The sequence below is a fragment of the Brassica napus genome, chromosome C5, assembly GCF_020379485.1.
Source record: "Brassica napus cultivar Da-Ae chromosome C5, Da-Ae, whole genome shotgun sequence".
Lineage (NCBI taxonomy): Eukaryota > Viridiplantae > Streptophyta > Magnoliopsida > Brassicales > Brassicaceae > Brassica > Brassica napus.
Genome location: NC_063448.1, coordinates 55,515,477 through 55,539,846, shown reverse-complemented (window position 1 = coordinate 55,539,846; position 24,370 = coordinate 55,515,477). Strand labels below are relative to the sequence as shown.

The window sequence follows — 24,370 nt, the reverse complement described above, 5'->3', positions numbered from 1 at the left end:
CGATGATGATGATGATTATGGTGATGGGGCTTTTTATATTCAAGCGAATGATGATGATGATGATGATATGAGAGGAAGTGCTTTCAAAGATTATAAGCACTGTGATTACAGATTAGACAAGGGATTAAGCATTGTGATTAGAGATTACCTCATTACTTGTCAAAGTTCCACGTAAATAAAGAATAGGACCCAAATACATTATTTGAAACAGTAAGTTACGAAAGATTATGTGCCAGTTACAACAACAAGAGCATACAAATGCCACAAAGAAATATTGTTTCCTTGTGCTCAAAATAATCGACCGAGAAAGTACTTCTATAAGATTTCTAGTAACAAAGTTCTTGGTGCAAAAACATATGATTGATTTGACTCTTATGTATCTTCATTTGTGTTGCACAAAAAAAATGTATCTTCATTTGAAAACGATACTGCTTATGTTATCTTCATTTGAAAACGCTATTCACCACCGATCATTGCAGCTACAAGCTCCGTCTTTGAAGAGATGGAACCGATTAGCATCCCTCACTAATATCTCACGCCCTACTATCTTCGATATCAGCTTCGTGACTTCATGACAATCACCACAGACACGAAGGTTTTTCATCACTTGCAATGGAGTCCCTGGTTCTGTGTTCAACAGTCCAAACGCAATCGCTAGCCTCTCGCTGTGACCACATACTAAACGTCTCTTCTCTTCCTCTTCCTCTAGATTCTGCGACACTTCCCGTGGATCAGGAACATACCCTTCTTTAGCCATCAGGCTGTATAGCATCTCCAATGACTCGTGTATGGCTTCGAACTGAGGAGCTGAAACATCTCCTGCGCGGAACAGATAAACTTTCTTACTCACTTCAATCCAGCTATATCCAGGGTTCTTCTTTCTCTCTTTGTCTTTCAAGGATTTGCGGATTAGGCTCACTTTGTCCCACTTTCTCAACGCTGCATACGCATTTGATGCTAGAATAGAGTAGCCTGGATCATCCGGGTTCAGTTCAACGATCTTCTTAGAAACTCTTTCCGCAGTCTCCATGTCCCCGCTTGTTCTACAAGCTCTTAGCAGAGATGCCCATACACTAGCATCAGGTTTTACCGGCATCGCTTGAATAAACTCCTCGGCTTTCGAAATCTTCTGAGACCTTGACAACAAATCCACCACACAAGCGTAGTGTTCCATCACCGGTTCGATCTTGTACTGAGTTTTCATCTTCTCGAAGCAAGCCAAGCCTTGTTCCACCAAACCAGAGTGGCTGCAAGCATAGATGATGGCAATGAAGGCAACATTATCCGGAACAACACCGGCTTCTTTTTCCATGTCTGCGAAAGCTGCAAGAGCTTTCTCACCTTCGCCGTACATTCCATACGCGTAAATCATCCCTGTCCATGTCACAACATCTCTTCTACTCATATGCTCAAAGACTTTTAAGGAGCTCTTTAAACAACCACATTTTGAGTACATTTCAATCAGTGCATTCCCTATACGCAACTCCGATTCATACCCAAACCTTAAAAGACAACAGTGGATCTCCTTGCCTAGTCGTTTACCAGCAAGTGAAGCACACATAGGCAATGTAACTAAGAAAGTAGCCATATCAGGCACCACACCGCTGTTCCTCATCTGTGTAGTTACCTGCAAAACACTTGCGAAGTCTCCAGAACGAACACACGCTGAAATAACCATGTTCCATGTTACTGTATCTCTAGTTTCCATGCTATTAAATATCTGCAGAGAATCTCCTTCTTCCCCGCACTTAGCATACATATCAATCAGAGCATTACTAACAGAAACATCGGAATAAAAACCAGACTTTGTCACGCTACAGTGTAGCCCTCTCCCAAATTTCAAGTCTGATAAACGTGTGGAGACAGATAAAAGCATCAAGTAAGTGACATGATCCGCTTGCCCTTCCATCATCATCATCATCTTAAAGAGTTTCACACCTTCCAAAAGATCTCCACTTTGTATATACCCACTGATTAACGAGTTCCATGAAACAGTATCCTTACACTCCATCCCCTTGAACACATCTCTTGCCGCGATCACATCACCGCACTTTGCATACACATCGATCAAGATGTTCCCCACAGTAGCTCCAACCGAAAATCCACCTCTCATCATGTACTCATGAACGTACTTTGCTAAGCTTAAGTCCCTTAAGTGTCCACAGGCACGGAGAATAGAGCTAACCGTTAAGATATCCGCCTTGAACTGATCAAGATTCTCCAAAAACAACCGCACGGACTCTTCATACATATCTAAGTTGAAACACCCACAGATCATAGTATTGTAACTGACTGAGTCTCTAACAACCATCTCATCGAAAACTCGCCTCGCATCCGTTACTCTCCTTAGCTTCAAGTACATTGAGAGTAATCCATTGTTAACCACCACAACAGAGCTAACACCTGACTTCATAACAAAACCGTGAAGTCCTTCTCCTTCTTTGACAGCCAGCAGATTCCCAAACGCATACAGAACACTCGTCACAGTAAACGAATCCGGCATAATCCAAGAGCTTCTTCGCAGCTCACGATAAAGCTCCACAGCTTCCTCGTGATAACCGTGAGAGCTAAACCCGGAGATCAAACTGTTCCAAGAAACTAAATCTCTCACAGGCATTTCGTCGAACACCTGCCGCGCTCTACACAAAAACCCCATCCTCGAGTACATATCAACAACCGCATTCCCCACGTACAAATCAGACTCAAAACCCAATTCGATTATCTGATTATAAACCGAATCTCCGATCTCCTTATCGAATACCCCCGCGCACGCTTTGACGACGGGAGGGAACGTGTACCTATCGGGAGAAACGTTGGCCTCGCGTAGCTTCCCGTAGAACTCGAGTGCTTCGGAGAACAAACCGTTGCGAGAAAGCGCTCTGATGATCGAGTTCCAGAGGTAGACATTCTCCGCGGGAGAGACTCGTTTGAAGACGGAGAGGGAGGAGCGGGGATCTTTGAGATGGGAGTATTTGTCGATGAGCTTGCCGGAGAAGAAGTCGGAGGAGCGTTCGAGGCCTAGAGAGATGACGAGGGCGTGGATTCGGCGGAGGTCTTTGAGGTTGGATGATGATGATGAAAGAGCTTTCGAGATGGAAGCTGATGACAGTACCATTGAGCTTATATGTTTGCGCGTAATTCTTCTTTTGTTATATAGTTTCCGTTTAAAATTCAAATTTTTAATTTTTATAACTAAAAAAAAATAGAGTTTTACGCCTAAAAAGTAATTAGTTGACTAATGAATTTGTGAAAAATAATCTAATGATTTAATTAAGAGAAATTTTCTAGGTCGGTTTTTTTTTTAAGTTTTTGTCGCAAAAATAGTTTTTAACGAGGAAAATGATCGAAAGAAATTGTATTAAGGATAAAAATACACTTATATTTTAGGATTAACTAATGTAAACTTATGATTTGCAGTTAAGGGAAGGAGTTTTGAAGATATAATTGCAAATTTAAAAAAAAAAAAAAAATTAAAATTAAAAGTTTTTATTTTGATCTTTTGAAAACTATTTTTATTTTGATCTTTTTGAAAACTATTTTTTGTCGTTTAATTAATGTTTCATTCCAAAAAAAAAAAAATATTCTGAAAACGAATTATCACATAGAAATTAATATAAATTTTTAGAGCCAATGTTTGTACTAATTCTATAATTTGTGATCGAATGGTAAGTATATGGAATGTTAATAAAAATGAAGTAGTTAATTACTTGATTAAGATAAATAGTTTGCAAACTTGATGTCAAGACACTTTCTTCACAAGTCAAACCATGTTTACAATCGTTTTAAACAGACACCAAAAGAGTTAATAGATTATTTGACAACGTTAAGAACGAGAACAAGAACTTCCTTCCGTGTTGAGCTAGTCAAGCAGTAGTCTTCACAAAGTGCGTGGACAAGAGCTTGGTGACTTCCAGAAACCCGACTTTGTCTTTCCCTTCGAAGATTTGCTTCAGCTTCTCATCGCAGAAGATCTCCCTCTTGTCAGCAGGATTCTTTTACAAAACAACATTCACCACAATACTTAAGAAAGAATCATTGTGATTAATTGGTGCTTCTCTAACAACTTCACTCAACCAGATAGAATGTATCAGCTCGATTCACATTTACCCCTAAAAGATTGTTTTCCTTGCTATTTTTAGGTTCATAAAGCAAAAAGACAAAAAGGTTTTGAAGACTCCAACCATCTCTCTCAGACAGGATATAACAATGGAGCTGTAGCAAAGACATTAGTAGATAAGACATTCGAGAGATACACTACTTTTTCAGCAGAACAACAAGACGCAACCAGGGATAAAACAGAGAGAGCTTTTGAGATCTGAAAAGCACAAGTGAATCTCTTTTAGTCATCAAACTTCTCCACGAACTTCATCAAGCAACTGAGCAAGTTTATAAGACTCCAAAGACCACAAAAAACAAGGCAAAAATGTACCACAGAAACCTTAACTTTCCTCTACATGCAAGATCCAAACTTTACACACACAAAATGCAGAGAAGAGGAGATAAGAGTGAACCTGAAGATCGTGGGACTTGACATAGGTCCAAACCTCTTTGACGGCGTCGGTACGTGTGGTTTCACCGGTACCAAGGAACTGAGCAAGAGCCGGAGAGACAGTCGTCGCCTTGAAGATTCCGGTAGTCCTCGGCGTCTTCTTCTTCGCCAGAGAGTCTGGTTTCGGCTTTGGCTTAGGTTTCGCCTTCGGTTTCGCCGCCGACTTCTTGGTGCCTCCAGCGGCGACAGTGCTTGCACTTCGGGAAGAAGAGGTGGCGGCTCGAGATGCAGGAGCTAGAAGCGATCTGAAAACCCTAGCTGCAAGGGAAGACATCTCTCGCTTAGTGACAGAGAAGTGTACTGTGTGATGTTGGAGAATTTATTGAAGAAAGTATTTGGGGGAAAAAAGGTTTGACCTTTGACTCTCTCTCCCACGTGTCGCTTTCTAAGATATGAAACTTGGCCTCTTTGATACCAAAGATTTCAACTTTCAAATCTATCAGGGGGGAAAGTTCTCAACTTCCTCTCGAATCACATCTCTTCTGTGAGCTTAAATCACGAGCTCAGGGACGATTGGAATGAGTATGGGTCTCTTGGAGTCTCTGATGTCAATGGATCATGGAGAAGTAATGGCTGGTGTGGGAAAAATCTAAGGTTGCTATGTATCTTTACAACCATCCCTCATGTACAATTCAAGCTCACTGTTTCATAGACAATATATCAAGTAATCATGGAACATATATGGTAATAGAATGTCTACATGATGAGTCTTATCCTAAGCAATAACAAACCTCCAGGTACACTGTCTAACAATCAGTATATATAAAAACTCTCTCTACAGCTCTCTATAACTGTTTGTAACTGTATAGAATCAAGTTGTTAGTTAGTTCTATATAAACAATAGTAAATCATTTGAGTAAGATTAATGAGAAAAACAGCTTTATATTAGTAACTAATACTAACACTTCAAAACAAAGAGTTGCAAAGGGAATACAAAACTTCCTAGACCAATCCTAACATGTCTCTTACGAATAATCTATATAGCATTTCCAAGAAATGAACAAATCTTTCAGCAAAATCATCCAAATGTGCAGAACTTCAAATTCTGAAGAACAATTATTCAAATACTAAAAAAAAGTTTCAAACTTTGTTACTCATAAACCAATCAATCAAGTAGCCAAGTCCCCATCTTTGATCCCCATCTTCATCTGCTCCGCCACAAAGCACTTGGTGATCACATTACAAAACAAATACACAAACTTCACCGAGTCACGCGCCGGGACAGGATACGTAATCTTCTCAAAGAACTCCAACGGCACATTCGGATCAACGATCGCCACCACGGGAATCTGAAGCTTCGCCGCCTCCAACACCACCGAGCTCTTCCTCTCGGCATCAAACACAACAACGCAATCAGGCATCGTCGTCGGCCCGAAGCAGAGCTTCTTGTGCCTGGACCGAAACTTCTTGGGGCTGTAGCTGTTCGTCAGGAACCCTCCCATCTTCCAGAGGTTCGTCGAGCGGTTGTGGTTGTACGCGTCGCCCTGGATGCGGCGCGAGGTGAGCTCGACGATCTCGTCGAAGAGCGGGTTCGTGTTGACGAAGAAGATGTTCCCCCTCGCGCTGGCGAGGTTGGCGACGAAGCTCGCGGCGCTGCGGAGGCAGATCAGGGTCTTGTCGGAGTCGATGATGGTCATCCCGTTGCGGGTCCCGTAGGCGTATTGCTTGAAATGGTGCTCCGCGGCGCGGCGGCCGAGGTGGGAGCCGGTGTTGAGGAGCTTCTGGATTACCGCCGCGTGGAGCGTCATTGATTTGATCGGAGAAAGGTACCGGAGAGAGAGAGGTTTCTACGGGTTTGTTTGATCACGGATTGGATTAGATCTGGTGAAGAAATGATGAATAAAGGCATGGGTATTCTGGTTTTCGGATCGGGTTCGGGTTCGGGTTCAAGTTCGGGTTCGGATCGGATCTTATCCGTCCGGGTTTTTTAAATCTTAAATATTTATATCTAATAGGGTAATTAGAAATTATCGGTACGGGTTCGGTTTGGGTTATGTCGGATCCGGATCGGTTCGGATCTTAGATAGTTGGATCCAATATGATAATTAGAGTTTATTGGTTCGGATTCGGTTCTGTATCGGGTCAGGTTTGGTTCGGATTCCGGCGGGTCATGTCCAAAGATATCTAAAACATACAGAACATGCCTAAAAATATTTAAATTCTCAAAAAATATTAAAATTTTTTATCTAAAGTCTCATTCGAAAACATGAAAATACCTGAAATTTCATCTGATTATCCGAACTATATTTTAAAAAAATCTAAATTTTACTTGAAATCCAAAAATATACCCAAAAACTCAAATCTGAAACTTAAAAAACACCTATAATACCAAAAATTTACTGAAACACCTATATATAACCTAATATATAACTAGAAATTTTGGCTTTTTGGATATCCTACTCAGATCTCGGGTTCGGTTCGGGTCGGATCCAAGATCCGCGGGTCCTCCACAACAAGATCCAAAAGGACAAAAAGATCGGTTTTGGTCGGGATTTTTCGGGGTGTTTTAGTCAGGTTCTTGGATCCGGATAAAATGTCCAGGCCCAGATGAATCTAGCGTCGGGCCGGGTCGGGTCCGGTAAATGTTATCTGGCCCATTTTGGTCTACCGATGTATTAACCGGAGATATTAAATCCCAAAATAAAATAGAATTTGTGGAAATTCTTCTGCCGTTGCCGGAGACTGTTTCCATTGGGTTTTCGTGAGCTATTCCTACCTTTCTCACCAAGGAAGCTCTCATCTTTCACTTGAGATCGCGTTCCCTGTAAGCTAACCTATCAAACCCATTTTTCCGGAATTGTATATTGTTCTTCTTATAGTCTTATCTTAGATTCCTACAAAATTTGGATAAAGCTTCCTGATTTGAGATTAAAAGGTCGAAAATTTGGGGGTTTCTCTGTGTCTTTTCGGTACCTCTGTTGTGATTGGAAACTAGGGTTTGTGACAGGAGCTCTGTTTTTGATGTTCTGAGTATTGTAACGATTCAATGGTTGGTGACTTTTTGTGCAGTTGCATCGGTGTGTAGTTTGCTAGATCGAAAAGGTCCTTTTGTTGAATTAATCTCACGTGTTTTGGTGTCTGTTTGAAGCTTATTAGGGTTCGTTTTCTCTGATTGATCTCTGTTCTGCTCTAGTGTGGAAAAAGTCCAAGACTTTAACAAATTGAAAGGCTTTTTTGTTGTTTTTTTTTTTTTTTTTTCTGCTGCATTATGGGTTTCTTAGCAAGACACAACAGTCTCAAATTTTCATGTTTTTTTGTTTTGCTGTTGTATTTGCTTGGTCTGATTTATGTTATTATGCTGCAGGGGCTTATTCGCTTCTGTGTGTTGGTTTACAAGATGGCATCTGCGACTCTTAGGAGACGGCTTCATCACGGGGATGTAGATGGGAGAAAGTATGAACGTTATGACGCAGCAGACTCCGAAACTTTAAGTGAGCCCTTGTTGAGAAGTAGTAGCGATAGTAAAGATACCTACAATGAGGTTAGTGTTTCCTTTTTTTTCAGAGAAACCCTTTTATGCATTATTATCATCTGTGATGTGTCCTCTTAGGAGCTTACTCTGGAGGATATCTGGGAAGAAGAACGGAAGAGACAGCAAGTTCACTGGACGTTTATCTTTTCTCAGCTGATTGCACAATGGGCTCAGTGGATAGGTTTGGTTTTTTTGTCTTGTTTACTTATTACTCCTTGATTGTTTTAAAAAAGGGATTATCACATTTCATCTTGTTTATTGGTTTTGCAGCCAAAGTTGTCTTTGGATCTGGCTCGCTTTTTGGGAAGTTCCTTTCTCTGTCTCATATAGGTTCTCGTGGAAGGCATTTGCCACCTCCTCTTAGTATGTTGCAGGTATATTTAAAGCATCTATCTTATCTTGTGGCCACCGTGTATGCCATATCTGTGTAAAGATCACATTCTGTATTTGATTACCTCTTACTAGGAAGAAAGGCTGAGAAACATTAAGAGAAGAATAGAAATACCCTTTGATGGATCTCGAATGGAGCATCAAGTACGTTGTTTTCATGGACTCTCTGTTTGCTATAGTTAATTCCACATATCAACACTTTTGTCGAGATTATGTAATTGCATGATTTACAGGATGCACTACGACAACTATGGAGGTTAGCGTATCCACAGAGGGAACTACCACCTCTTAAATCCGAACTCTGGAAGGAGATGGGATGGCAAGGAACAGACCCTTCAACAGATTTTCGGTAACACAATAGTGTATAAATAAATGCTCGTTTAGTTCTTCTTCATCACTAGTCATTTAACTGATGGTTGGTTTCATAACTTGATTTGCAGAGGTGGAGGATATATATCACTGGAGAATCTGATCTTCTTTGCAAAGACCTATCCGGTTTGTGATGTTTCCCCCATTCACATATACTCTCACCTTCATCACTAGTCTTCTGATTCGCTATGATTCTAACAAGAGTTTATCTTTTTCATCGTGACAGGAATCATTCCATAGATTGTTACATAAACAAGATGGAACAAGAGCCGAATGGGAATATCCCTTCGCTGTCGCTGGCATCAATATCTCATTCATGCTTGCACAAACGTTAGATCTCCAATCAGGTAAAATTGCTCAAGAAACCAAATGAAACCGATGATATCAGACTGTTGAAATGTGTTTGTATTTGTGTTTCTTGACAGGTAAACCGTCAACGCTAGCTGGGATAAGGTTCTTGGAGTTTCTGGAGGAAGACGAAATGGCGTTTGATAATCTTTACTGCGTAGCTTTCCAAATGATGGATGCACAATGGCTTGCAAAACGAGCTTCTTACATGGAATTCAATGTAAACATGTCTTTCAACCAAACTTGTTTACAGTTTTCGAATTTTCGGTTTGGCTATCTGTTAACCGGTTTTATCTTTCGCAGGACGTTCTGAAATCAACGAGAGCACAGTTAGAGCATGAGCTGGCCCTGGAGGATGTTTCGAGCATTAAAGATTTGCTTTCTTTCAAACTATTGCACAAATAATATTTCTTTCTCTTTTGTATTTGCTTTAGTTTTTCCTGTAATTTCTATCTGTGTTTATACAATAATTTGAGAAATACAGTGTAATGAATAATCAGTTCTTGCTAAAATTGCTTGGCAAGTTATTATTTCTTTTAACTGATAGAAGAAAAAATGTAAAGCTACATGACCTTGCTATATAGCAACGAGAGTTGCATTATTAGGCCCCCAAAATATTTACATATTACATTGAAAAGGGAACAACGTTATACAACACTTCTCACTTCCTCTCATCATCTATTATAGGATTCGACTCTTCATGAGATGGCTTCAGGCTCCATGCTTTCATACGTTCGCTTGTCTTTTTAACCTACAAAAGCAAAATATTTCAAAATTTCAAGAATTTTCATATTCATGTCTTCAGTACTTCAAGGAAGAATAACAAAATATAATTGCTTACCTCCAACTCCCAGTCAGTTCTGTAAATGATATAACACAATATCGCTGTTTGGATCGCAATACCGGCCAACATTCCAGACCATAGTCCCTACATATTGGACAATGATATGTAATGAACTTTTCTTTAGATATATTTTCTTAGTACTAAACAAGATTAAGAAAGGAAGAAGTTACCTTAACACCGAGATGGAAAACATAAGTAAGGATGAGACCCAGTGGTATACCAATTGCATAATATGAAACTAAGTTCACAACTGCCACTATACTCTGCATCCCTGCTCCTACTGCCACACCTGTTTAACTTCATGTAGTAGTTAGTTAGTTAGTTAGTTACTAGACATGTGAAGAGAACCAAACCTCTACCTAATTATAAAACATATATTGTTTTTATTGTGACCTGAGAGTATAGGTTGAATGCTGTTGAGTAAGATTGAAACAGCAAGGATCATCGATAGATCATCCACTGCTTTCGAAACCTCTTTGCTATTAGTAAACAAATACGATATCTGACCGCTAAATGCTAAACATAGAACAGAGAATATCACTCCCATGATTGCTGACACTGTGAGTATCACTCTAATAGAGAATCTCACTGCAGCTGCATCTCCTTTCCCCAACTCGTTAGCCACTCTGACGCTACATTTGCATATAAGAAAACATTACCTATCATTTAATATAAGCTAAGAAGATTTTTAAATTAGACATTCATTAACTTCTGAGCATTACCAAGCCGCACCCAAGAAGCCAAGGCATATGTTGAGTTCCCATGTATATATGTATTGGCTGCAAATTTTCAAGATCAGATAATTTATCTTCTTGAATTATAAATGGTAGAAATAGTTTGAATTTACCATATTGAGAAAGCAGATATTGCTGTATTAGCATCTTCTGTATAACCAGCCATCAAGACAAGGATGCTCAGGTACCAGTACTCTAAGCTGTTGCAAAATAAAAGAAAACAAATGATTAGAAACAGTAACATTCGCATATAACTTGGTTGTTTATAATAAATAAATATATACTAAAAGACTAGTAATTACCAGATCATGAATCCTGAAGAAATGGAGAGCTTGAGCATAGGAACCAGGTCAACAAAAGCCGCAGTGCTAAACCCAGTCCAAGTGAACGGACACCACCCACCAAAAACGTACACAAACTCGGCTAACACCAAAGACCACGAGCTCACGTTAAGCCCGAGGAGCGCACCACCGATCCCCATCCCCATAAAACTCACGCACCACCACGTGACCAGGATGTCAAGAGCCAATGACAAGGTCGAGAGAACGCCTACAATAGCGTTCTTCATTTGTGCTTGGAGGTACATTTGCATAGTCATGGTAAAGATCAAGCTGTAGACATAAGGGATCATCCAAGGATATATCTCATCAACGGTCCTAGTGATCGCAACATTCTGTCCTAATAGACGGAGGATAGGACCGGCCAATATGATAAAAGGTAGGAACAAAGTGGTCACGGCTATGTCAACAATCCATGAACGTTGTAGATATATCCCCATCGTCTGGTACTGTTCTGCACCGTATGCTTGCCCGCATAAAGTCTCCGTTGCACTTGACATACCGCCCTATATATATTAACACCACAAAAACTAAAAAGACTATCTATTTTAATAAATTTTTTTCATATCAAAATGTTGAATAAACAAGCAGTATTGCATACCATTAAACCGTAGAGAAAGCGGATGAATGTGCTTTGAAGTAGAGCGTAAGCAGCTAGACCCAACTTAGAGGAGTGACCGATGAAGGCCTGAGCCACAATGATGCTACCAAAGGAAGTCATGCGGAACAAAGAGGAAGGTAATGCTATTCTCCACATTTTGCTTACTTCGCTCCAAACCTTTGCTCTCAGATAGAGACTCTCTATACTGTTGCTTTGACGATCCTTAGCATCTGATCCTACACGTAGTAGCCTCTCCTCCATTTCTCCTTGAGTGCTCATGTTTGGTTGTTTCCTTCTTTGGTTCTTTAATCTGAAATAATTAATACAAGGAAAATTACTTTGTTTTTGGACAAAAGAAAACAATTACTATAATCTATCAAAACCGTATAAAATAATAAAACTTTATGTTGAGTTTAAACTACAATCCTCGAGTATAAATTCAATGATATCAAACGAGCTAACAAACGTTTCTCCAAAATCATCTCTTGCTCGAAAATTCATTGTATACACACACAAACTTCTGTTGTATATACTATGAAGTATCGACCGAGAAATTACCTCCTTAGTTCAAGAGAGAATACAGAAACGTCAAGAAGAGCGTAGAAGACAGAGAAACAGAGCTCGGTGAAATGATCAACATCAAAAAAATTGACAGAAAATAACGAAGAAATGAAAACAAACTGAAGACGGATATTTACCTTTTTTTCTTTTTAGGAGAATATGCCAGAATAGAACTGAAACTTCTAGATATCTAGTCGCATAGACATATGCTTGACTTAGGCATCTGTTTACATATGTGAACAAGAGTGAACACCGACTTTGTGAACCTCTCGGTGTATTATTATACACAGATTAGTTATCTTCTAAATTTAAATACTACAATATTCCACATATGCATAGTTCTTAGTTATTTTAACTCAATGCCAAATCTTTTAATGCATAGTCATTAGTTGTTATGATATAATACCCAAAAATTATAACCCTCTAAATGGATTTTCACACTAATCTGAAATTTTCATATATACTATTTTTGGAAATTAGATAATTATTAACCAATTTTGAAAATAAAGTAGATTTTCTGATCTTGACCAGCGGAAAATAAAAAAGGGTTTTGTAACCAGCTTCCCCCTGGTTACAGGGTCCAATCATATTAGTTGTTCGTGCAGGATGCAATCGAGGCCATTCGATCATTAGGTATAGTTTTTGCCGACACCGTTCGATCGTTAGGTATTATCTTCTTCTGTTGTTACCATGTACTAATAGTACCTTTTGTTTTATGCTAAAACAACCAAATAACAACATTTAGATAAGTGAAAACGGATTATTATTATAATAAACCAAGTGATCCTGTAGTGAAGCAGTTAAGTTGAAGTGGTGAATAATACTACCAATAATTATAGATTTTTACTATTAGTTTTCCATTAAGTCACTACATATAGTTTAAATAGCAAAAAATATTGTTGAAAAAAAAAATATAGCAAAAAATATTCGTTTAATATAGCAAAAGTATTTACATCTCTACGTCCCTATTTACTTAGTGGACAAGTACAGACTTGCATGTTGTTTTCTACGATTTCGACCTAGACGGATAAAATGGTGGGACCCAGACAGACTCCACGTTGTCCAAGTATGAGACAGACACGCATGCACAATCCATGCAGCGATCTTCCATGTGTGATCTCTTGTCCCTTTGAAAATGCGTTCCGCATTCGTGTCTCTCTCCTCCTTGAATGAACCAAAATAAATATCTTTCTTCTTTGTAGGGAAACTCTTTAATAATTTTTTGTTTATGAGTGTTAAATTGTGAGTATTATTTTCCGCCTTACATTTATATGACTAGCTCATATATGTACAGTTGGGCTGTATTGAACTTTTGTCTATTTAGTTCGCTGGCCTTATGCATGTGAATACATTTGTTATTCTTTTTGAGATAAATGGGCAAAACCATTGAATAAAGAATGCAAAATGGAGCTGCAGCCCACAAGTCCTCACCCTATTTTAATTGTTTGTTTCTTGTGATTAGCTCTCTCATAAGCACACTTTTATCCAGTTTCCTCTTAGTTAGTGGCAGTCAAAACTTGATCATATAGTCTAATATGGATATGTATGTGCGTAAACATATCTTTGATCAACCTAAAAAGTGGGTTTCAATGCCCATACTTTACATTGTTCAGCCATAAACTTATGTGATTTCACTTCTATTTTATGAGTGAGTGAGAAAGATAAGACTAGGGCAACATGGTCTCTGATCTTCTCTACATTACACAATCTTTTAAAAAAACAATGTTTGATCTCGTGACATATGTATCTCTCAAGGTCCGTGTCAGCTCTAACCACATGGCCTCTTAACCTGTAAAGGCTTAGGCCTGTAAAATTACCACAATAGGAAGTTGAAACTTTTGGATGAAAAAAGAAAACAAACATCATATATTGTAATGTATGTCTTCTTTTATATCTTCAAAAGATTGTAAGCCAATGATATACCTAGTTATGTAATAACTAATGAATAAAGATGTAACTTATGTCACAAGGTAGGTCTAAACAAGAACAATTAGCGAAACTGATTTTTGATCTTGAGCAACATGAGAAGATTTTAGAATGGTAAAAGATAGTGTACCGATGGTGCTAGACTGAACTAAAACTATATTTCTACACATCAAATCAAAAAAGGCCTTGTAAACCTCTGGAACCTATGAACCTTCATCTTCACCAATGGAGCTTTCCTCGCCACAGCTTTCCAAATCATCTGAACTCCATAATCTCCATCATTATCCTTAGCCGGAAAACGCAAATCAAAGTACCTCTCAACCTCCTTCAACCTTCCCCACATCTTGTTCCATTCTTCTCTCCCAATACTCCTCACAAGACCCAACAAAAACCCTTTCTTCAAAGCATCTGATGCTCGGACAAAGATGCAGAACTCGTTGTAGTTGAGAACATCCTCGTAAGGTAACTCAATGTCATCGCTGATGATAACCGGAATACAATGACTAGCTATAGCGTCAAAGAGACGGTTAGAAGACGGAGTATCTCCAGCGATGTTGAGACAGAACTTAGATGATCTCATTCCTACTCCCGCTTTGCTTATGCCGTGGTTTTGTACACTTCCAAAGGAGAAGTGAACGTCTTTTTCTTCTTTCAGAAGGTAATATAACTCTTGTCTCACGAATCCACCCTACAAGATTGTTACTTAGGGTTAGTCTAGGTTTTGAATAGATAGTACTTGTCTAGCAAGCAAGCTCTCACAGCTTTATTTTTACTTAGGGTTAGTCTAGGTTTTGAATAAATATTACTTGTGTAGCAAGCAAGCACTCACAGCTTTACGGTAGATGGCTCCTTGAAAGTAGAGTAAGACCGGACGCGAATCAAAGCCTGACGTGTCATTAGCGTACGATGAGACAAGGTGTTTGTATGGAGCTACGATGTCTTTATCAACATTAGCCACACGTGGCGAGTATCTACCGAAGTCAGCGACCACAAACATAGCTGGATATAGCTTATGTCTCGCCGTGGACATGCTATTAGGATGGTGCGCCATTATCACATGATCCTTCCCTCCTGAGATCTTCCACTCCTTTTGTGCCGTCACGAACTTCACCAACTTGTCCTGTCCATAATAAAAATCGAAATAAGAAAAATAAACACAAAGGTTTGGTTATAGGATTTGGAATCGGAGCTAGCGGAATGCACTGGGATATGAGTCGAGCGAAACTAGTTAAGAAACTTATTACTAGGGTAATTTTGTTCGAGTAGGGTTGTAATCGGATCTGCATTTCTGTTTTCGGGTTGAATTAATAAAATTTAATGTAAAAAAAGGTTTGGTTGTGAATGTAGTAACCTGTAGCTCTCTGTCTCGGCTTTGCTTCTGCTTTTGGGTAACCTTAGAGAATCTGTTGTAGCTCAATGAGGAGAAGAATGGCACGAAGACTACATCAGCTTCGGTATAGTTCTTTACACGTATCGCAGCACGAGAGGTTCTAGAGTCTTCTGGAAGCTCAGAGAACAAGAGATCTAATGTCAGCCAATACTCAACACTGTGCTGCAAGTTAAGCCCACCAGGATGGTGAGGAACATTGACTCTAACGTCAGGCCAAACGACGCCTTTTCTCTCAGGCTTCCAACCTAATAACCCAAAGTGAAACTCTGGACTCATATCATACATGTAGACTTTCAATGGCCTTGGAGAAGGAGGAGAAACCTTCTGGTTGCATTGGAGGGTTTCTTTGACTTCCTCTGTTTTTGCTCCTCCACTGTTTTTAGGATTTGGCAATTCGGCGTCGTTTTGTTGGGGAGATTTCTCTGAGTTCTTGATGATTATGAGAGGAGAATCAGTAGGTTCTGAGACTGTGATGTGATCAAGAACTCGGTTAGGGTCTGTGGAAGAGAGGATCAGGAACCAAGAGAGGACGGAGAGGATCGATATCAACAAGAAGATCATCGATATTCTGGTGATGAACATTCGGTGATACCGTGTGTTTGATCTCTCAACCATCTCTGGTAATCTAAAACAAGAGACTGGAGACACAGACTTCTTCATAGAAACTATCAAGGAGAAGAATCATATATCAAGAATCTGAAAAAAATAAGAACAGATTCGTAGAAAGAGGAAGAAAGATCGTGTACATCCAAAACCCAGGAGAAGTTTTTTTTTTTTTGAGGTAGATGAGAAACGATGAAAACGCCGAAGAGACAGTATACAACACGCTCTTTGTTCTCTCTCTCTCTCTCTCGCTTGTGTAGGAAGGAACTGAGTCGTCGACGTTGATCTTTAGACGCGGGGCAATTAAAACCATCTTACAATTTAATTACCAACAAAATTATTCTATAGAAAATCATGTAATCTAATCTAATGAAGATATAAACTCCATTAAAATATGATGTTATTCAAAAAGAAATATATTATAAGTTATATAATAGTTTGGGACCAATCATTTTTAAAGAAATAAATTTTCAAATTTTTTTTGAAACTTTGCTTAAATTAGTATAAAATTTGTAGACAGTTAATGGTCAAAATGTTATCAGTGGTTTAGTTTGACTGAAGATAAAAACGTAATGATCATAGATGGAATTTCTATACCAGAGTATATACTCACAAATTTCAAACTTTGTTTGAGTAATTCCATATATGAACTAAAAATAGTATTAAAATATATTACTGCCACCTTTGGTTATCGTAGATAACGTAACGTTGGTGGTTACTAATGAGTAATTAATCCTTAGATTGATATTTGACTCAAAATATATACTTTTATATAACTGATGAAGAGTACACATAATTATGTAAATTAAATGTGCAAATCACACCGTCGGTTGGTCTGTCAAGGTTTACGTGGGGTGAAACCTGACAGCTCTTTCTGAAATTGATTTTTAACAATGTTGCGTGTGGCCTAATCAAATCGATATTAATTTCAAAACTTTAACTACTGAAAAAACTCTCACAATTAGCACACAAATTTTGAGATCCGAAGACTTGGGAATCGTGGAAATTCTTCAACAAATACCTAAATATAAATAGTATTCCCTCCCTCACACATATTAAGAAAATTTTTTTTTTTCTAGAAAATATCATTAAAACTATAAATTAATGGTATTCAACCAATTACAAAATAGACTATTAAAATATGATTGGGTACATAGTTTTTAATAAAATAAAAGTTACCTAGAAAAATGAATTGGAACATCAAAATTCCGTAAAACATTGTACTTTTAGGAATAGATAGAGTTAGCCCTGGGACGGATCCGGATATCCGGGAAATTTAGGGTATCCGGATCCGGATCCGGATCTGTCGGATCCGTGGATTTAATATCCGGATCCGGATTCGTGGTTTCCGGATATCCGGGTTTTGGATAACCGTCTCGATATTCTATTATCCGCGGATATCCGGATCCGGATCCGTCAAAATAATTAAAAATAATTTTTTTAACAAAAAATACTATTTTTTTTAAATATAATACATAAATTAAAATATTTATAAATATATTTATATATGTTTATAATATTGTAAAAACTAAAATATAATATTATAAGATTAATTCATGTATAAATATTAATATATCAAATATAAATATTAATAAAATTTAAAAATTTAATGTATTTTAAAAATAAGGATCCGGATCCGGATATCCGGACCTAAAAATTAAGATATCCGGATCCGGATTCGGTTTGCAAGGATCCAAGATTTTACTATCCGGATTCGGATCCGGGCACCCCGGATATCCTATTTTCGGAGCGGATCCGGAGCGGATCTCGGATCGAATCCGGATCTCGGATAATAAGTCCCAGGCCTAGATGGAGTATTAAACTGAGCCTTGAATTGACAAAATCTAAACGACGATCTAATTTTGAATCAAACAAAATAGTTCTTTGATTGTGTTCTAATATTTTGACACAAATAATGATTAGATGACTTGCCACGTTGATCCTAAATGAAGAACGTGCCAACAATAGTTGGGCTACATTATTCTGGCCCAACATTATTCTGGCCCCCAAATACGATATCTGACACTACAAAATTAACTTGGGCTACGTTACAGCTTGTTGCCATTGGGGTTGATTTAGGTTTCATGTTTGTAAGCTTAGCATGAGTTCGTTTCGCTACTAGTATAACATGTACCTGAGTCAAATGTACCACGTTTTGAAAGAAGCAGAGAAACCTCATAGACTACACTGGAAAGATGCATACAAAACTTTAGGTTTGTGCAAGATTTGTAAGGTGCACCTATTATAAATGGTTTGGGGGAGTTGAGAGTTCAGGGAAGTCGAAGATCAGGCCATAAGGTAGCCATGGTGGTCAGCGGAGACGGCGATGATAGGCATAGGATATGTGGGAAGCTTCAAATGGAAAAAGGTAGTGTCTCCTGAATATAATATAGAAGTAGTACTCTTAGTAGACAAAAGGAAAAAAGGGTCGGTAAAAGTAAAGGGGTTTATGAATATTAATAATCCACTTGGTAGCCAATAGGAAACTGTGAGTGAGTGAGTTTGAATAGATCCATATGGTAAGTCTTAAATACATATGCTTTTGAGTTCGGAATTCAAGAATTAACCAAACATGCGTCTTCTACTCACTGGCTACAGTGGTCGGTCTTGTCGCCTAGTGGCTTTATTTTATTACGTTATTCTCGTTGTAGTGAACATTTTTGTATAAGGTTCAATTCATTTAAAAAGAATATTTATATTCAGTTTTCTACCCTTTTTTTTTACTATCTCTACTACCAAAATAATTTGAACTACCAATTGTATTTTTATTGATTAAAATATGTTTAAATAGATAGTTAATAATATTTTTGTTAATAGTAATTTCTCAAAAAATATTATCTGATTATTAAAAATGTAAATTAATAAAATAGGAGGAAGTATATATTACAACGAAAAGTGAGTTTATAAAATTCTTCTGTTTGTCTATGTAGAATTTCGAGTCTCGAATATGTATAGGTTTTGTCCTTAGAAATATTGAGTGAATATTCAATACTTGTAAACTCTCACTTGATGTTTACAAGGTCAGATCTAATGGGCAGAATTTGGATTTACCAAAAAAAAAAAAATTGTCTTCACTATTGGTTATTAAGATATTGCTTCGGGTTGTTAATTAAGGTTTGTGTTCCGGAGAGCAGGAATCGACAAGAATAGATTCTGACGAACCCAGCTGTGTTATGCTCTTCCATTTTTTCTTTATATCTATTCAATCGAAACAAAAATATACCAAATTATAATGTATTGACAATGCAAATTCTGAATTCCGTTTAAAATTAAATCACTTAGCGTTGTATTAATTCATTTATGACCAAAGCTAATCTTAGACCAATTATTTGCATAGCCAATGCTCATTAGATGATATATGCCAGCCATCATCTTGTTTGTAAGATTTTTTGGATTTGTATATTTTTATTTTATATGGTTATATAGGTTGATATATATGCATTTGAGGTAATCAATTACTTGTTTTGTAGACAATTTGTTATTATAGTTTTAACGTGTGGCTTACAGTATTAAAGTTTCATAGTATAAATGAGATTCAGGATATATATAAGATATAAGATTCATTAATTTTATACCACATTGTATTATGGCTTAGAAGTTGTATTATCAGCTTTTTGAGCAATTGTAATCCGTATTACTAGTTTCTAATTATATTTGTTAAAATATGACGTATGGTTTGATGTAAAATGTATCGTTTAGAGAGGCTTGATGTATCAACAATGGGTATCGTTCGCTATAGAGGAGTTTGAATCAGTTTTGAAATAAGGTGAACTAGCTGCGATGGACTAATCAAGACATCATTGATGACATAGTTCGACTTGTTGATAAACACACAAAGGTATAAATATCGACAACAAGTACACTGTACTTAACAAATGGTATTCATGTTTATTGTAGGTTTCTTAGGCTGGGTCTTTTAGCGTAATATAAGATACATTCTCTTATCTTTTAACTAAAAAAACTAAAAAACGTCTCTTATATCTCTTATTTAAGAGATGAAACTTAGCTTATTTAGTTAAAAGCTAAGAGACCGTTTCTTATATTACGTTAAGAGATTCACCCTAAAAGACATGCAATAAACATGTTGTCAGTAGATGCAAAACATTATTTAATGTATTAAAGTGTTCAACGCAACTAATAGACTTCGATTATTTTTCTTATTCCAATAAAATTCATTACTCTGCACACGAACTAGCTTGATGATCCCTAGACAGAAAAATTATTGTAAAATAAATATTTATTTTACATCTAAATCAGTAAACTGATACAAAAACTAAATTTCTTCGTTTTAGAAGAGATTTTGACTTCGTTTATTTATTTAATTAGATTACAAAACAAAGAGACAACAGAAGAAACTTTTATTACACGATAGATTCATAAAGAAAAGGAAAAAAATGGATGGACCGCAGCCATATAGACTAAGGTAGAATAACAAGGCATCTGTTGAATCACCACATAACACAAGAGTAAAGCCAGTTCATGTCGGTCTTGGAACCTGTCGATAACAAAATCGAAACAACAAATAACAAAAAGAAGACGATCATTTAAAAAGGAAAATATAAAAGCAGATTAATTGATGTAAGATCTCTTTAGGATTCCAAGAAATTCGAATTATTTCAAGGGAAGAAAGAGAGAAACAGATGAACCCTAATGTCGAATCGGCTTTTCACACTTAGATTTCTAAGAGAACCATGAGAAGATATAGAGTGTATGTGTGGGAGAGAGAGAACAGATTTCCCAGTGTCTCGTTTGCCAATGAACTCAATAAAATAATTAAAATCTATACTCTTAAAATTTACCCCAAGTAACTGTACTTTTAGAAAAACCAACAAATTAATATTTTTTTCGTTTCATTTTGTACGTCGATTTAAATTTTTCACATAAATTAAAAAATCATCTAATTTATTATTTTGCCTCTTATTAATATATTAGTTTATTTGATTATATTAATTAATATACTAAGAGAATACAAATAATATTGAAAAACTATGAAATAAATACATTGAAAACATAAAATACACTTAAAATAAAATAAATTATAAATTATAAAACGACAATTAATATGAAACGGAAAAGTAATAAAATTTGAATTTAGAAAGAGAATTAAAACAACAATATATATTAGATATATGCTACTCAACTCACTACCAATCCATTTCAAGTGATAACATGAAACTTAACAATATATAGGATATTTAATTTCACAAACAGTTGTACACATAATTAAATATTAACTTAGGCTTTCATTTCCTTTTTATTTACTAAAAGTAGTGAACTAAACATTTGACATTATAACTGCTGAAACAAAAATAATAATAAAATTACTTGCTCACACTAGTAACGTTAATGAAACCACATTTTATAAAATACTAATTCTTTTACATGTTTATGCAAATATATCATCTCATTCTTTTCACTCAAATGTGAACAAAAGACTCATTAATAAAAATTCGCAATTTTTTTATTCAAATGTGAAAAACCTCGTCAAATCACAAATCTTCAGTTACATAAACTGTCTTAAAAACATATCATTTACTGTACAAACCGGCATTCATCAAATAGTATATTTGTTTCTCTTACGAAATAATTTATATTATTTTAGTATGATGATTAAAATATATTGTAGCAGACAATTTAAGACTTTACCCCAATTGGGTTCCATCTCATTTTCTATTTTCAACATCAAAGTGAGGGGGGAGAGAGAGAGAGAGAGAGAGAGAGAGAGAGAGAGAGAGAGAGAGAGAGAGAGAGAGAGAGAGAGAGAGAGAGAGAGAGAGAGAGAGAGAGAGAGAGAGAGAGAGAGAGAGAGAGAGAGAGAGAGAGAGAGAGAGAGAGAGAGAGAGAGAGAGAGAGAGAGAGAGAGAGAGAGAGAGAGAGAGAGAGAGAGAGAGAGAGAGAGAGAGAGAGAGAGAGAGAGAGAGAGAGATTACCAGGAAATAAGCTTCACCATGTTGTAAGCTAAGCATCAAAAACCCAAACTGATCAGTAGGAAGAGGAACACCTGAGGAATTCACCAAAACCAAATCTTCTCCAAACGTTGCTTTCATATCAATACCTCCGCTGGTCACTTCTGTTGGAACTCCGTTTATAAACACCGTTATAGACCCTGAATTTAAAAATATATCTAATAATATGTAAATATCAGCTTATTATCTATCAAGATCGAGATTAGGCAATACTGGAAGAAGAATTAACCTAATAGTCCAAGAAGTCAGTTTTTTGGGTGAAACTCATCTGAAATTTGATTCCCCCTCCCCTTTAAAGCTTTTATAGTAAAATTATGAGATCTAGAGTTTTTTTTGTTCTCTCTAGAAGAATAGAAAATAACTTCAGGTATATAAGAAAAAAAGTAGACTATAGAACTTGCTCTCAAGTACAAAATGTTTGGTAGTATCGGAAGTATAATTAACAAAAGCTACTTATCAATTAAATTACCAAATAAAAATCGGTTATTTGGTTGAAACCCACCCAGAATTGTTTTTTCCTACGTTTAAAACACCTTTTACAATTTTAAAATGTTACTTTAAGAGACTTTCTGGGGAAAGAAAGAGGGTTTAGAGGACAAAGCACTTCAGTTTACAAAGCAAAAAAAAAAGAGGCATGCAAATTATTTATTTTTGTTTACCTTGTTGGTAGTGATAATTGGAGCTTTGTTCAGATGGGCACAAAATTGATTCGACATTTGAGCTATGATAGTTATAATGATGCTGATTAGCTTCATGGTAACCCATTTCACCAGACATTGTTAAGAGATTCTCCATGCCATTATTGCTATGATTATCACATCCAACGCCATAAGAAGAAGAGCTAGCTGAAGAAGAAGAAGAAGAAATGGAAGAGGAGCTTTAACAGGAAGGAGGAGAAGAAAGAAATACAAAGAAAGAAGGAAGGAACTTGAAATGACCCACCAAATAAGTAATTAGAAGTGCTACAACCTCCAAACCCCAAATCACTTCCACTATGCTGTGGCAAGTTGTTGCTCACCATCATGGTCTGGTCACAAGTATTGGTGGTTGTGGTCGCTGCTGCTGCTGCAGCCTGGAGTTGCCGCTGCCTTCGGCGAGATCTTGACCGCCGGTTTTGAAACCAGTAGAAGACATTTGCATCTCCCACCTTGCCGAATTTCTCCAGCATCTTCCGTATCCTTACCGTCTCTTCTTTTGGAGGGTTAACCATACCACTGTTGAAGATCGACTCAAGTATGAGTATTTGTTCCGGTTTAGGTGACCATCGTGACCGAACTTGTTCGGTTGAGGTGGTACCGGAAGCGGAGGAAGAAGGTGAGTGGCTATGGCCGGTTGCGCTATGTGGTGTTTGTTCTTGGTCCATTGCTTTCAAAAATTTTGAAATTGTTTGTTGGTTCTTTTTTTTCTGTTGCTTTTGGGTAATAAAAGAGAAGAAATGTTTTCGTATGTTTTTGTGAGGTGTTGACTAGAGTGTACGCCCATGAATTTATAGGATTAGGATTTTCTTAAATAATATTTTTTTCCTTGTTTATTAAGTTACTCTTAAAGTTACATAAGGTTTATCTTTATCTTTTAGAGGCTTTGTTAGAATATAATAAATTTAGCATATACTGTGTTTTGTTATAGCGCTAGGTGTACAATACTATTAGACTATAAATGTTGACGCGTACTTGGAGTGGAGATACACAAACTATGGAATTTGCTTTGCAATTGGAGATATAGCAAATCATATTTGAGCATTGGCCAGTAGGGATAGTCACAGAATGTGTTCAAAAGTTTACAGTACTCCTTATCCGTTTTGATTTGCCATTCATTAGTTATATGCATGTTATGAGACAAAAAAAATATTTATTCTGTTTCAAAATGATATATTTTAAAATTTTCACACATATTAAATTTTAGTTATAAATGTATATTTTGTGATTTTCTATTTCTCATAATTTGAAACTAACGAAATTTAACAAAAGTAATTATTCTTTTTGAAATTTACAATTAATCATTATTATTTAATAAGACATGCATTGAAAATACAAAATGTATCTTTTCAAATATTTTTTTTCTAAAACATGTATTTTTGTGAAACAGGAAAGATAATAAATTTACGGTAATGGTACCATTAAAAAGTTATCTATGGTTTATCCATAATAATCTGGTCTATCTATCTTATTAATCTAGTCTCATTTTCAATATATTAAAATCTCCAAATTGCTCAAAATCTTATATAACAAACAAAAACAAAAATTGCACTTGCAAACAATACGTTCAATCTAGTTATTTGA

General features: G+C 36.7%; 7 protein-coding genes across 10 annotated transcripts; 1 reads left to right on the top strand and 6 right to left on the bottom strand.

Moving 5' to 3' along the window:
• Nucleotides 1–152: 152 nt before the first annotated feature.
• LOC125586944 (pentatricopeptide repeat-containing protein At3g03580-like) lies at nucleotides 153–3,152 on the bottom strand. The gene is made up of 2 exons (XM_048756877.1): nucleotides 407–3,152; nucleotides 153–376 (listed from the first exon to the last, which is right to left on the bottom strand). Exon 1 carries the CDS (start codon nucleotides 3,113–3,115, stop codon nucleotides 461–463), a length of 2,655 nt encoding a protein of 884 aa, XP_048612834.1. The 5' UTR covers nucleotides 3,116–3,152; the 3' UTR covers nucleotides 153–376; nucleotides 407–460.
• A 529-nt stretch (nucleotides 3,153–3,681) lies between these two features.
• Nucleotides 3,682–4,906, bottom strand: LOC106418692 (protein TRI1-like). The gene is made up of 2 exons (XM_013859442.3): nucleotides 4,512–4,906; nucleotides 3,682–3,992 (listed from the first exon to the last, which is right to left on the bottom strand). Exons 1-2 carry the CDS (start codon nucleotides 4,821–4,823, stop codon nucleotides 3,864–3,866), a joined length of 441 nt encoding a protein of 146 aa, XP_013714896.2. The 5' UTR covers nucleotides 4,824–4,906; the 3' UTR covers nucleotides 3,682–3,863.
• A 67-nt stretch (nucleotides 4,907–4,973) lies between these two features.
• Nucleotides 4,974–6,382, bottom strand: LOC106418691 (ribosomal protein S2, mitochondrial-like). The gene is made up of 2 exons (XM_048756878.1): nucleotides 5,644–6,382; nucleotides 4,974–5,190 (listed from the first exon to the last, which is right to left on the bottom strand). Exon 1 carries the CDS (start codon nucleotides 6,295–6,297, stop codon nucleotides 5,659–5,661), a length of 639 nt encoding a protein of 212 aa, XP_048612835.1. The 5' UTR covers nucleotides 6,298–6,382; the 3' UTR covers nucleotides 4,974–5,190; nucleotides 5,644–5,658.
• Nucleotides 6,383–7,084: 702 nt separating this feature from the next.
• LOC125587693 (ELMO domain-containing protein A-like) lies at nucleotides 7,085–9,668 on the top strand. Of its 2 annotated transcripts, none has more exons than XM_048758675.1 (10): nucleotides 7,085–7,313; nucleotides 7,854–8,030; nucleotides 8,100–8,202; nucleotides 8,292–8,395; nucleotides 8,487–8,555; nucleotides 8,645–8,760; nucleotides 8,852–8,906; nucleotides 9,007–9,127; nucleotides 9,206–9,348; nucleotides 9,432–9,668. In XM_048758675.1, the coding sequence occupies exons 2-10, from the start codon at nucleotides 7,887–7,889 to the stop codon at nucleotides 9,531–9,533; spliced, it is 957 nt and encodes a 318-aa protein (XP_048614632.1). In that variant the 5' UTR covers nucleotides 7,085–7,313; nucleotides 7,854–7,886; the 3' UTR covers nucleotides 9,534–9,668. The 2 variants fall into 2 exon arrangements, with proteins under 2 accessions (XP_048614632.1, XP_048614631.1); XM_048758674.1 differs by lacking the exon at nucleotides 7,085–7,313 and adding an exon at nucleotides 7,404–7,538.
• On the bottom strand, nucleotides 9,645–12,519 carry LOC125574934 (protein DETOXIFICATION 24). 3 transcript variants are annotated; one of them, XM_048758671.1, is made up of 9 exons: nucleotides 12,344–12,519; nucleotides 11,646–11,955; nucleotides 11,009–11,550; nucleotides 10,820–10,906; nucleotides 10,695–10,751; nucleotides 10,366–10,604; nucleotides 10,143–10,261; nucleotides 9,970–10,056; nucleotides 9,645–9,879 (listed from the first exon to the last, which is right to left on the bottom strand). In XM_048758671.1, exons 2-9 carry the CDS (start codon nucleotides 11,922–11,924, stop codon nucleotides 9,790–9,792), a joined length of 1,500 nt encoding a protein of 499 aa, XP_048614628.1. In that variant the 5' UTR covers nucleotides 11,925–11,955; nucleotides 12,344–12,519; the 3' UTR covers nucleotides 9,645–9,789. The 3 variants fall into 3 exon arrangements, with proteins under 3 accessions (XP_048614628.1, XP_048614629.1, XP_048614630.1); XM_048758672.1 differs by lacking the exon at nucleotides 12,344–12,519 and adding an exon at nucleotides 12,204–12,338; XM_048758673.1 differs by lacking the exon at nucleotides 12,344–12,519 and having other exon boundaries at nucleotides 11,009–11,574; nucleotides 11,646–11,767.
• Nucleotides 12,520–14,142: 1,623 nt separating this feature from the next.
• Nucleotides 14,143–16,393, bottom strand: LOC106416556 (probable arabinosyltransferase ARAD1). Its single transcript, XM_013857485.3, has 3 exons — nucleotides 15,484–16,393; nucleotides 14,962–15,252; nucleotides 14,143–14,820 (listed from the first exon to the last, which is right to left on the bottom strand). The coding sequence occupies exons 1-3, from the start codon at nucleotides 16,180–16,182 to the stop codon at nucleotides 14,302–14,304; spliced, it is 1,509 nt and encodes a 502-aa protein (XP_013712939.2). The 5' UTR covers nucleotides 16,183–16,393; the 3' UTR covers nucleotides 14,143–14,301.
• A 4,018-nt stretch (nucleotides 16,394–20,411) lies between these two features.
• On the bottom strand, nucleotides 20,412–23,970 carry LOC106416915 (WUSCHEL-related homeobox 11). Its single transcript, XM_048758790.1, has 4 exons — nucleotides 23,034–23,970; nucleotides 22,751–22,936; nucleotides 22,056–22,231; nucleotides 20,412–20,620 (listed from the first exon to the last, which is right to left on the bottom strand). Exons 1-4 carry the CDS (start codon nucleotides 23,452–23,454, stop codon nucleotides 20,603–20,605), a joined length of 801 nt encoding a protein of 266 aa, XP_048614747.1. The 5' UTR covers nucleotides 23,455–23,970; the 3' UTR covers nucleotides 20,412–20,602.
• Nucleotides 23,971–24,370: the final 400 nt, after the last annotated feature.

Coding starts and splice junctions, on each gene's coding strand:
- LOC125586944 (XM_048756877.1), bottom strand. CDS start 3,115: ATGGTACTGTCATCAGCTTCCATCTCGAAAGCTCTTTCATCATCATCA.
- LOC106418692 (XM_013859442.3), bottom strand. CDS start 4,823: ATGTCTTCCCTTGCAGCTAGGGTTTTCAGATCGCTTCTAGCTCCTGCA. Junction 3,993..4,511: donor TCAAGTCCCACGATCTTCAG/GTTCACTCTTAT, acceptor GTTTTGTAAAAG/AATCCTGCTGACAAGAGGGA.
- LOC106418691 (XM_048756878.1), bottom strand. CDS start 6,297: ATGACGCTCCACGCGGCGGTAATCCAGAAGCTCCTCAACACCGGCTCC.
- LOC125587693 (XM_048758674.1), top strand. Junction 8,031..8,099: donor GTAAAGATACCTACAATGAG/GTTAGTGTTTCC, acceptor GTGTCCTCTTAG/GAGCTTACTCTGGAGGATAT. Junction 8,556..8,644: donor GATCTCGAATGGAGCATCAA/GTACGTTGTTTT, acceptor CATGATTTACAG/GATGCACTACGACAACTATG.
- LOC125574934 (XM_048758671.1), bottom strand. CDS start 11,924: ATGAGCACTCAAGGAGAAATGGAGGAGAGGCTACTACGTGTAGGATCA. Junction 10,262..10,365: donor CATTCAACCTATACTCTCAG/GTCACAATAAAA, acceptor GAAGTTAAACAG/GTGTGGCAGTAGGAGCAGGG. Junction 9,880..9,969: donor GAACTGACTGGGAGTTGGAG/GTAAGCAATTAT, acceptor TTGCTTTTGTAG/GTTAAAAAGACAAGCGAACG.
- LOC106416556 (XM_013857485.3), bottom strand. CDS start 16,182: ATGAAGAAGTCTGTGTCTCCAGTCTCTTGTTTTAGATTACCAGAGATG. Junction 15,253..15,483: donor GCCGAGACAGAGAGCTACAG/GTTACTACATTC, acceptor TATTATGGACAG/GACAAGTTGGTGAAGTTCGT. Junction 14,821..14,961: donor GAGCCATCTACCGTAAAGCT/GTGAGTGCTTGC, acceptor ACAATCTTGTAG/GGTGGATTCGTGAGACAAGA.
- LOC106416915 (XM_048758790.1), bottom strand. CDS start 23,454: ATGGACCAAGAACAAACACCACATAGCGCAACCGGCCATAGCCACTCA. Junction 22,937..23,033: donor CACTTCTAATTACTTATTTG/GTGGGTCATTTC, acceptor CTTCTTCTTCAG/CTAGCTCTTCTTCTTATGGC. Junction 22,232..22,750: donor CAATTATCACTACCAACAAG/GTAAACAAAAAT, acceptor TTTTAAATTCAG/GGTCTATAACGGTGTTTATA.